The 12,773-nt window shown below is 33.0% G+C and overlaps 1 protein-coding gene across 3 annotated transcripts; it reads left to right on the top strand.

Moving 5' to 3' along the window:
- The first annotated feature begins 1,275 nt into the window (after positions 1-1,275).
- LOC134686199 (uncharacterized) lies at positions 1,276-7,787 on the top strand. 3 transcript variants are annotated; one of them, XM_063545874.1, is made up of 3 exons: positions 1,276-1,336; positions 3,437-3,645; positions 7,252-7,787. In XM_063545874.1, the coding sequence occupies exons 1-3, from the start codon at positions 1,289-1,291 to the stop codon at positions 7,532-7,534; spliced, it is 540 nt and encodes a 179-aa protein (XP_063401944.1). In that variant the 5' UTR covers positions 1,276-1,288; the 3' UTR covers positions 7,535-7,787. The 3 variants fall into 3 exon arrangements, with proteins under 3 accessions (XP_063401944.1, XP_063401945.1, XP_063401946.1); XM_063545875.1 differs by having other exon boundaries at positions 3,446-3,645; XM_063545876.1 differs by lacking the exons at positions 1,276-1,336; positions 3,437-3,645 and adding an exon at positions 4,888-5,059.
- Positions 7,788-12,773: the final 4,986 nt, after the last annotated feature.

Raw genomic sequence — 12,773 nt, forward strand, 5'->3', positions numbered from 1 at the left:
GATCCCGAAAAAAGACAAGAGACACATAACATGATATAAACATAAACATAAATATGAATAGATGGATCCGGACCTCGTGCAAATGAATCGTTCTTTGTTTGATTTCAATTTTAATGTTAAAATAAGTTAATTTTCGATTTTACCTGTATAAGAACGATTTTTATGGATCGAATCAGTCAATCAAATAATTAATCGTTGTTTCACTTTCAATGTTGGCATTCATTCTTTTCATAGCATAGCACGCTTCAATCATGAATAATCAATTTCCAGCTAAGGGGTTAAATTAAGGTTCACAATACGGATTGAATGAGGTGGAAGTATTCACTTGCAAGTGAATAATTAAAAATCGATTTTTCTTAGCTTATTTTGAACCAATGAACCATACTTGCTGCTAAAAGCGAATTATTATTTCACTTTCAATATAAATGGTTGCACAAAAACACAAATCATATTTTTGTATGTATCTCTTAGCTAGTGCCCCCTCAAATCAATACTTCATTGGAAGGTGTAAAACCACCACTAATTATCCCCTTTTAGTCTTTGTTGAATAAGCAAAGACCTACAATACAATGGTTTGTCTCAACAAGACTATAGTGGATGACGAAGAACCCTTGAATGTTCAAATGTACGAGCGGAAAATTTCAGGGTTACCAAGGTCCCTTTAAACATACTTATACAAGCTAAATAGGGGAATGAGACCACTATTTTGAAGTTTCGTTATCTGTCAAAACAGTGGGATAAGATTGAAGTTCTGGTTTAACGTAATTGTGTGATACAATTCGACTTAAACATGTTATGTCAAAAATTTAAAAAAAAATGAAAGTTAAGGGATCCACATTTGTTAATACCATGTAAATAATTTCAAAACATAATAATTCGATCGGCGTAGTGATTTTTTTAAAATATAAAGGTATTATGATATTTTTACACAACTGTTATGACAACATTGACTTGTTAGATTGATCAAACTTTAATCGAAATGTATAAGATAGCAACTCAGGAAATATCGATGTATACATGGTATATGCCAGTCCATATTTATGATTTTGAAATACATATATATATATATTGACTGAGTTTATGAATTCTTATTTGTTTTGAAAATAAAGTATAGCATATATATGGACACCACATTAATCTTTAATCTCGTTTCCGAATTTCAAACAATGTCCAACACTTATCGACGAAATAAAAATCATACTTATGAGCGGTGCTTTCTCTTGTCCCTGGATGTTCCTCAAACCTATTATGTTGTATCTCATCTGTTGTAGATATGTACCGGTGTACTATGTTGTTTTCGTTGTGCACATTGTTTATTGTGCCTCTATGTCAAGCGGTAAGTACATGTGTTGGTATATCTATGAACATGTCACTACTATTGAATCTGTTAGAGAAATAACTCTGTCAATTACTTATACTTGTGTACACTAAGTATATGAAGTTGTCATCAGCCAAGTCAAGTTTTCAGTGCTCTGGTATTGGCATGACTTGATTAAGATCATTACTACAAATTGTCGGCGGAATTTTTTTTTTCATAAAACAAACTAAGGTGTAGACTTATAATGATATTAATTGAATGATCGTTTACGTCCCGTTTAATCGTAAAGCTTCCGGAGATTTTTGGTGGAAGCGATTCCTGACGCATGTGAGCCAAGAAAAAGTTTCAGATGTAGGGAAGTTTATGAAGTTAATATAACACATAATAATTTTGTATGAAAATATTTTCATTTGAAGTGGGATCCAAACTTCGGCCGACATAGCATAGCGTAAAATACAGAATGTCAGTTATGAAAAGAAACAAAAATAACAAGAACATCAGTCTTCATATGCTTCTTATTTCATTAATGAGCACCTTGATTTTTAAAGTAGAAACCCATGTACAGTGGGGGTCAGTTTTTACCTCTTATAAGAACTGTAATTGGTTATTGAACTGTTCTAGAGTAGAACTGTCAGAAATAGTTTTAATGTAGGACTATCAGAATTAGTTCTACGGTAGAACTGTCAGAAATAGTTTTAATGTAGGACTATCAGAATTAGTACTACGGTAGACCTGTCAGAAATAGTTTTAATGTAGGACTATCAGAATTAGTTCTACGGTAGAACTGTCAGCATTAGTTCGAATATTTAACAGTTCAAAACTGTTTTAAGGTACATTAAGTTTGAATGTCCCTTTCGTAATTTTAGCCTCTGTATTACGAAAGCTTGTTAATCATAATCTTGCCATCCATCTGGGAAAACTAGCATTCAACCTTTTCGTAATAGTAGACTAACCAGTTCACGTAATTGTCATACATCAATGTACATCATTTCCTCGGTTTTATCTTGTATATCTGATTCCTGATCTTTTCTGTGATCTTCTTCTGTTTGTAGCAGTCTTAGTTTTTTTCTTTTTCCTGTCTTTTGCCTTTCTAAAAGAATTTCCTGCTTTCGCCTTTCCGAATTCTTTTGTTCTTTGACCACCTAAAGTTCAGACTATTTTCGACTTTGCATGAGTTTGTTTGTTCCTGTGGTATTGTTCGCCTTTTTTGCACAAATATCAGGATCAGGTATAGACTGGGTAAGCCATACGCGCAGTTTGTCTTCATTTGTACACCAAGTGACGCCCAAAACGTGTCAAGGTAAAATAAAACAATGAGGTTGAAGAGTATTTATAACCAGTTGCAAATAATCCGAAGAAAGTACCAAATACAATCAAGTAATTCATGCGTGGTGTAAAAAAGAAATTACTAATGTTTGGAAAATTCAACATTGTTTTAACAAAAAAAAAATCTACGTCAACTCAAAATAATTGACCGGTAATACCCGCTGGAACTAAACATCCAGGAACAGTTAATTAACTCATCGAACATTCAGGGCTTTTATTCTGGAACACTGGACGCATGGTTTGTCTACCTGAAACTCATAAGTGGCACTCAAACCAAAAAACAGTTTAAATATGAGAAAGGCCAAATATAAATTTGAAGAAATTGATGTATATGTGTCTGGATATGTGTTCTTAAAAAACTTTTCACGAACATGTCTCCTGACAGTTACTGGTCGATTTTAAGAGATGTTGACACTGTTACCCACTGTATAAACCATTGCATAACGAAAAAAACATTAATTTTGACACTTCTCCACTTGCAAAATATGCATTAAATACGTTATCCCAGTATAATTTGTAATGTTATTGATTATGATTATACTAGATACATGCTATTTTAACGGGATTGTTTCATTTAGTTGACTTTTGTACACACATTTAAAATAAAATATACCATATTGTGAGTGTTTCAGATGAGTTAAACACTACAAAGAACCTTCAAACAAACATCTTTTTGTTTTCAATTGATATTATTCTCGGTTCATTTAGAGGTTCGATGAAAAACTTCGTATGTAATGCAGCTTTGCTTTTGTCTAACTGTATGTTACTGTATATTTTTGTTATCTTATTAAGCATTTTAAGGGATGGTTTTGGGGAGGTGGAGGTGGTGGATCTAGTGGAGTAACGGCGAAGAAGATAGCAGACAAGGCATACAGTCATAAGGACAGTACTGAATGGGCATTTGGAGGTTGTAAAGGAGGCAAAAAATTCTGCAATGCAAATAAATGCAATCTGTTTGTAAACGATGTGCTGAAAAGTGTTGGTGCAACTGTTCCTAAGAGGTACGCAATTTTATTTTTATGTCTTGAGAACAACGGTATATAAAGGTCAACGGACGAATCATATAATTACGAAGTTTTCTTAAATAATTTTTCGACAGATGTTTGTTCGAACTGAGGTATCTGAAAGTGCCTTTACACTGAAATGCAGTCAACTTTCGCGTTTGATAGTTCATTGGTAACATTCTGGCGTATCACAAACAAACAACTTGTTACGTCTCATTTCATTGGCCGAAAGATTTAAATACAACAACAATGTAGTCAGTGTGCACGTGAATTGACACAGGTGACCGACGATGGAATTTACTATGTTACTACGAACGTAAAAACAATGATTTGTATAGTTTACAAACCTTTGGTCAAAAGAATTAAATAAATGTTTTGTTAACTTCAAATAGTGGGGTCGAAATATTATACTGATATTTTGTTTTAAGTAATATTCTAGGTTCTTTATGCATGCAGCAACTCAATTAACTTGTACCCGGCATGATGAGAAATATAAGGATAAAATAAACCATCATAGGTCAATGTACGGCCTTCCACACGGAGCCTTGGTTCACACTGAACAACAAGCTATAAAGGTTCCCATAATTACTGGTGTTAAACCATCTAAACGGGAAAACCAACGGTTTATAAATATTTACAATATATAATGACGTCTATAATTAACGTTCGTTTTTCAACCGAGGATAGCAAAACCTAATGAAGTATATCGTTGGAGTTTATAAACTACATTTAATCATCCGCTGTGCCATGATTGACCATCTCCGTTTTTTCTTAACAAAGCATGTTAGTTACATGTTATGAATCTACTTACAATTTGGGGGAGTAAATGAAAAAAATATGTGAATTGAGTTTTTTTTTTTTATCCTACATTGAACTTTTGATGTCGTCCCTTGATCTAGAGGAGACATTTACATTGAATATTTAGATGAGAAACCTGTTAAGTTTAAACTTTACTACCAATTGCAGAAAACTATAAAACCAATGAATTTTACATGCACATTTATAAAAGCTAGAATTGTGATTGGAATCATGTATGAAAATACGTCGATGGAAGCTTTTAACGACCTTGACCAGATACGTGAATATTTATCAGTCCATTCAACGTTATAGTTGTGTCTTCTATTTTCGAAGGTGTGAGGTCGAAGGTTTGAATTGACCAATGAAAATGATCGTTCCTTAGAGAGTTAATCTAATAAAGTTTGTTTGACTGATTACGTCGCACTACCTTTCGCAAAGCTTTGCCGCATATGAGTATAGTCAGGATGAGCCCTAAACCACCTTTCACCGAATATGACCGACCTAGTCAGACTTATCCCCAGGTTTGTACTGATATAGGCAACACGACGGTGCCACTGGATCTGATCTCCTTACCCTTCTTGATCATCGCAGATCACACCCGGTTTTCGGTGAGGTTAGTGCTGTTCGTTCGATAGTTTTCTGTGTTGTGTTTTTGTGTACTGCTGTTTCTCTTTTTATCGTTTTCGTGTTTGCCATACATGGCGTACTGAGTTCGAGAATGTCCCCTTGAAATCTTTTGCCTTTCTCTTTTCTAAAAATTTATCAGAATATAATGCAGAAAGTTTAAAACATCAAAACTTGAAGTAAAAAGTAAAATAAGAAACATACCAAGCTCCAAGGAAAATTCAATACGGAAAGTTTTTATCAAAAAGGTAAAATCAAAAGCTAAACATCAAATGAATGGTAAACAAGTGTCATAATCTTTACTTGTTACAGGCATTCATATTAAATAATATGTAGAAAATGTTCTAATCATATGATCATAAAAAGATTTCCTTGGTAATTTTGTCATCAAATTTCTATTCTGCTATATGTTAAATCAATGTCTGCCTTCTTTCTTTGATGTTTTCTATGGCTAGATACATATAGTATTGTTACAGAACAAAACAGTCATATAATTTATGAACTGTGTTTTATCCATTTTTTTTAAGGTTCCACTAAAGTCAAAATATAGGACACTTCATAAACATCTAAACTTTGCCTGTATTTTTCAACCTATAATGAATAAAGTCATAAACTATGAGAACATATGTTCATTTAAACATACTTTACATATACACACTGTGTAAATTGTAAATAAACTTGAAATTGTTATGTTGTGGCCAAACCGGTTCTTGGGGTGAACACTAAATTTTCAAAAAAATCTGCAGGCCTGCAAGACGACTTAATTTGCTTAAAATTGGTATGGACGAATACTGCTACATGTAATGCAGGGCAAGCTCAATACATATGTTTTAATGACATATTTGTCCAATTTCTGTATTGTACCTTCGATATTCGTTCACTTAGATACATGAAATTAACTGTAACTCGAAAATCAATACATTTTATAAAAAATCAACATGAGCTTGCCCTGCATTACATGTTATAGTATTCGTCCATAACAATTTTAAGCAAATTAAGTCATCTTGCAGGCCTGCAGATTTTTTTGAAAATTTAGCGTTCACCCCAAGAACCGGTTTAGCCACAACATAACAATTTCAAGTTTATTTACAATTTATATAGTGTGTATATGTAAAGTATGTTTAAATGAACATATTTTCTCATAGTTTATGACTTTATTCATTATAGGTTGAAAAATACAGGCAAAGTTTAGATGTTTATGAAGTGTCTTATATTTTGACTTTAGTGGAACCTTAAACAGAGTATTCTCAAGTGGACGATATCCAAGATTACTAGAAGGTCTTCTTTTACGGAATGACGGAAAAATAATACATTATGAATTTCTACTTTTAAAATGTTCTGAAACAGATATTTGAAGGAACGAAACGTTTAAAAGAGTGACGTTATGTTTATATTGTTAGATATGTGTTTTATACTCCTATGGTTCTCGGGAAAAAAATCTATCATTTAAACGGAAATATTCACATCAATCACATACAAATATGTATGTCTGATTTCAAAACACAATTTGCATACTGTATTAGAGAAATTGAAATAATAAGTCATACGAAACTGCATTTTCGCTCCGCTCGTTATGCAGATGTAGTTTGCACATTAATCACAAATTGAAACAAGGAGTTCAAGAACATTTTTATATCTCAAATTATTCGCGTGAAATGGAAAACGAGTGAAAAAACAATTGTTAATTTCTACAAATGCTGAGCTTAAAACTCTGATACGTGAAAAGATAAAGAGTCAACCTTTATCGTTAAACCATTATAAAGGAATCATAATAGTGTTATCCTTAAATTGGGAAAACTGTGACTGACATGTTCCTAAGAAAAGACACTTACGAGTATGCACGTCATAATACTTTGCAGACAACATATAGTCATAAAACACCTGTAAAACACAGATCACAGGTCCTTGCTTTAGTTTCATATATAATGACACGTTAAATGTAGCGTTATAAAACGGTTTTATAAGATATATATAATTATATATTTTAAACTCATTCACTAACTTAATGAATTTGAAACTGTGAAAAAGACGTTTGATTATTATGTGTTTATTTATCTTTTATGTATACACTCTGCAAATGTGCGCCAATTTTCTAGCTCTTTATGTCAATATACGGAAATAAGTGTGCTATAGTTTTAAATATTAATGGAAACTACACATGATATTTATTTTCAATTACAGATATACTTGGTGGTATTCTCCAATTAGTGCAAACGACTGGGGAAATCCGAATTCAAGCAGTGTTAAGAGCACAGGATGCTACACTTTAATCAGCAGTTTCCGGTCTAAACAACGTGGTGATGTAATTGCTTTTCCAGCATCGAGCGGTAGCGGTCACGTTGGAATTGTGTATAATGGCTTTACATACATCAGCGCTGGTAATAATAAAGTAAACAAGAAAGGATATCCTAGCGGAAAAGAAACAACCATCTGGAGATACAAGTATAACAGCAGCAAATGTTAAATTGCAATTATAGTACTGCCTAAAAATTTCATTTTATTCACTTCTTTCTGATTTTCGTTTTAAATTTATTTTACAAGAGTTGATAATGTTGACCTTCTTTTGTTAAATGTTTAAAACACATGTAATTAAGAAAGATCTTCTTGATTTGTTTTTTTTTTTTTATTTATCAAATAGTAAAACAAATCCTGTTTCATATAATAACTGCAGTTTCAAATGCAAATGTTTATCAATAAAATATCAGTATTCAGCTATACAGTTTGTTTTTGTTTTGTTTGTTAGGAACAAAGAATAGTTGAATGTGTATGTCAAAATCATTGAAATGCCACCAATATATCTTTATTCACGCTATTAGTTTCAAACCCAGTGTTTCCGAGTTTGCATTTGTAATCAGCCACCCGTGTGTTTTTATCACTTGTAGCACTTACATGCATAGTTTATGACTCTACTGAAATGCTTAAATTCAATCAAGATGAAAATATCAAAATGCGGGATGGGTTGTTAATGAGACAATCGCCCTTGGAGGCAAATGATGTGAATGTTATCAACGTTAGGCCAACGTTGGTTTCCAATAATGAGCAAAATAAAGTATACTTATTATGTCTAGTAAACTTTCAAAGATCCCGACATGATGAAATGAAAAAAAACTAAACACAAAAACAACTGTCAGATTTATGCTAATAAATGTACAATAATCAAAAAGCAGATATACTATTTATTAACAGACAGTAAGCACAAAACAACTTCAGGATAATAGGCTTCTGACCTACGACAGACACGTAGGAACGTTTTCAAGATTCAAAATTCAAGATTCAAAGTTTTATTTAGAGTCGATATTCAATAAACTACATAAACACAAGCTCTTGTGAACTTTTCATATCGACTTATTAATAACAAAATACAATACACACACACAATACAATACACACATACAAAAGTCATGAAAACAACACAATTTTAAACATAAAATGCATAGTAAGATACCATAAATGACATATATAAGTTAAAAGCATAAAGTACACTTTAAACATAGCACAAGTTAATAATAAGATTGCACAAATCATATAGTCACACAAAACGTTAAATTGAAAGGCGGCACAAAACAAAAAAACTGTCTGTGATTTGGTCCAAAACTGAAATATAAAAAGCTAAAATATAGCGTCAAAGAATAAGCAAATAAAAAACATAGGTCACCGATAAGGACCAAAAAAAAATATTGAGCCATCAAATCCAAATGTTGACGGGTAAATGGTGAAATTGAGTGAAATGTTATTTAGAGCCTTTTTCAGATACACATAGTGAGAAATTATATGATACCAATAATCATATCCCATTACATAGCAAAACATAACTTTTTCTTTTAAGAATGGCAGCTAGCTATTACATATTGGTTACCATGGAAACCAGTAGTTGAAGCATAAAATTGTTAATTTTAAGTTATAAATGAATAATATGATAAGAGGCCTCAAGTTATATGATACCTAATAAACATAGCATAATAAAAAAAAATAGTGACAAAAATTGATAATTTAACATTTTTAATCAATCAAAATATAAAAAAAAAATAGGGAATTTACGAAACAAACTTGTAATTTTCGTGTGCATGGTAATTCATGCGTGAAATTATGCGCAGTCGACCCCCTCGAAAGGAATTTTGTTGGTTTCTATCAAACAAAGATCATAAACTGCGAAAAATTAAGATGAGACACTGACACATCGTATCGGTCAACCAATGTGCAAAGATGACGGTTAAACGTTGGAGTGTCGATTTCAGTTCGAGCAATGTGTGTTTAAGAAGCATGCAACACTGTTAATAGGGTCAATTCTATCTTCACATGATCGAGGGTGACATATTTTAAAACTGATAATTTAATTTATCTGAAAGTAAAATGGGAAATGTTGAAATCATCACGTTCGTCATGATAGATTAAAAAATTGTGATATAAAGCAGAACGTCTTACCTCAGTAGATTCTTAATCACATGTTCACTGGAATTTTATATGAGAGCAGACATTAAAATGTGGATGAGTTATTAAGTGACAGGAAATGTTTACTAAATAAGACAGTGAAATTGTAGAACTTAAAAAGATGGGTTTTTTTCGTGTGCTTGAAAGCCATGTATAAAGCCCCGATCACAACAGATCGTACGATTTTTTTGTTGTGGAAGATCTATAAAATAGTTGTCGATGCACGGTCGTTCAAAATGTCAAAAAATATGTTTGAGTGGTCACATCAGCTACGACATGTCCACAATGGTTCCACGATGGGTACAGTATAGACAAAAAGAATTCTAATTGTATTGTCGTGAGTTTATCGCATGTGAGTCATGCGAAAGTCGTGCGACAGTCGTACGACAATCGTAAGTTGTTTGGTGCTATGTTTCATGTTTTCAGGTCATGGGATGCGCGTGTTACTGTCGTGTTACTGTCGAACGACTTTCGCACAACAGACGTGGGTCATTTGCGCGTTTGACTCCGAACTACTAGTCTATGAAGAATGTCCGATTTATTGCGTGCAATTTACCATTTTGCTTTCAATATTGTTCAGTGTCATCATAAGTTCGGTCCAAATAAACGATGGTTTTCGTATTAGTTTAATTTATTTTATGATTGTTCTGCGAATTTAAACAAGAATGCACCCGAAGAGAAAAATTAACAAAAAGAATGTAGTATCCGTAAATGTGGGCGATTTTGATCAAACGAAGGACCTCCTACCAAAAGCTTAAACGATTCGGAAACTACTGGTCCAGAGACGACCCAGCTGATAATGTCGTCTCTGTGATATCCGAAGTCTCGTGTAAAGAAAGCACCGTGCTCTTTGTACGTTAAGAACCCTTGCAACAACACTTTGAGGGGTTCGTAGGTGGAATGTTGCAAGGCATAATTTCTGTCCCTATCCAATATACACTCATTTTGCAGCGACAGTCAACATATTCCGCGACCATCATCCCGGATGGCCTGTATCATTAGAAGACCTACCTATTGTATTTATAAATTATTGTTAACTTGTTCTCGTCCTGAACATGCCTGAAATATATTGCCACTGGACGTTAAGCAACCATCAATCAATCAATCAATCGTCACTGTGGCGGGGACGGGGAGGAGTCTACGGACATTCCCGCCGAATTGTATTTTTCTAAAAGAAAAAAACGAAAACATGTTACGTAGAATGTCGTACCACATACAATCAATGTTGTGCGAGCATCGTACGAAATTTGGTAATCTTTGAGACAATCGTGCGACTGTATCACGAGTGTCTTGCGATAGTCGTGAGATTGTCGTATGACAGTCGTGCGACGTTTTTATTAAAAAAAAGTATATTTTGGTACCCACGACAATGTATTTATCGCACGACAGTCGCACGACTGTGGTAAGACACTCTCAGGACAGCCACAAGACAGTGACACGACAAAAAAATCGTAGAGCCAAAAAGGTGCATGTTCAATTTTCGTCCCACGATTCATAACAGCGCCACGATGCTGAAAATATCGTGCGACTGTCGTGCAACTGGCGTAGGACGATCACAGATGACCCGCGATTTTACAACATTTCATGTCGTGGCGCTGCAGAGATGTGTCGTGGGTTCGTTGTGACAAGGGCTTTACTAAAAACGTTAGAAACTATTATGCATGAACAAGAGACATGAATAGAATAACTAAATTATTCTTGTGTCATGTTTAGCAGCTGGATACTTGTAAGGCCTAGTTTTGGCCCAAGAAAATAAAATGTTTGATAACCATTTCAAATTGGCAGATAATGTTTAGAAATGCATAGAGTCAAGAAATATAAATGAAAAACATAAAGATTTTTATCTGATGACGTCATAATTATGTCATAATATGTACTGTTTTCAAAAAAATGATATAAAAATCTAGATTTTATGTAGTTTTCTATCTTTATTTCCGATGTTGAAACATCCTGCGCAGCCGAAAACAACAAAATAATTTAACAGAAGCTTTATTTTAACTATTGGCATAATTTCACCAAATATAAAGTTGTTTCTTGGGTGCGCACATACTTTTTCAATCTAAAATATACTTAAAATGTGATGAAAAAACAAGGAAAATCACGAAATTTAAGAAAATATGCAAATTAGGTTGTTGCCATGGTAACTTGTTCGATGTCAAATTTGTTTTGTTTTTCTTAGTACTATATACCTTAGTCAATTTTCTGTAATCTAAGAATATGTATGATCACTTTTGAATTTGCAGTAACTTTTGGGCCAAATAAGTGCCTTATTGCCCCTACTCCTTTGTTTTAGTTATTTCTGAATTTAGCAAGGAAGATTATTACATAAAAGAGGAACATTGTATATAAACCTTTTTGTGTAAACCATGTTATAACGGAAACATTACATTTTGGTAAGTCCCTTAGGTTCTACAGTCCAGCAGGAGTAGTATCGACCCTTTGCTAGTATACGAAAATAAAATTCATTAAATTTAAGTGTGTCTGTACAATTTTACAATTTGAGACTTCCAGTCAGGAATGGTAATATCCACAAGTGGAAAACGTGTAAAACCATCTCAGATAGGACCTACCGAAAAGCAAAACAAAATGGAAGTATTAAAGGTAACAAGATCTTAGAATATTAAAAACAACTTCTTTTTAATAATGAACTAGGCATACGTGATATAGCAACTATCAAAGCTCATATATATTAATTATTAGGGATCATCATTCGGTCTTTAACAAAGCGAGCCAAACTTGTATAAGTCCAAAATGACAGATGTAACACAACGTAAATGACAAACAAATAGCATAACTAATAATGAAAAAAATGAAAATCAAGAAAATGACAATTATACATGTAGGAGACTGCGAAATGCAAAATATGTTTTCAAAATAATGCTGTTTTAAATAAACTTTTTCTTCTTCAAATTTTTGTATCCAAATCTAATTCAAGCCATTTTAAGATAATATCAGCGTATGGCATCTAAAATGTAGAATCAGCATAGGAATCGATATGCATAAAACGTTAACGTCTGGACTATGCTTCTGTTGGTTATATAGTTTTTTACACGTTTCTGTTTCGCCCTGACAATTACTTCGTGGTTCGACTTTTGATATTATTTCATTAATTGATGTTAGATGATACATGCACATGGGGGATGCTTTCTATGTTGACGTCATTTATTATCATTAGGGGGGTGGGAGGAAACAGTTAATTTTGTCTTATTTTTTCATGTCCGCCACCTTGAAAAAAGGAATAATTTCACAACCCCCTTTCCAAAGAAATTATAATT

Source organism: Mytilus trossulus, chromosome 10 (assembly GCF_036588685.1).
Source record: "Mytilus trossulus isolate FHL-02 chromosome 10, PNRI_Mtr1.1.1.hap1, whole genome shotgun sequence".
Taxonomy (NCBI): domain Eukaryota; kingdom Metazoa; phylum Mollusca; class Bivalvia; order Mytilida; family Mytilidae; genus Mytilus; species Mytilus trossulus.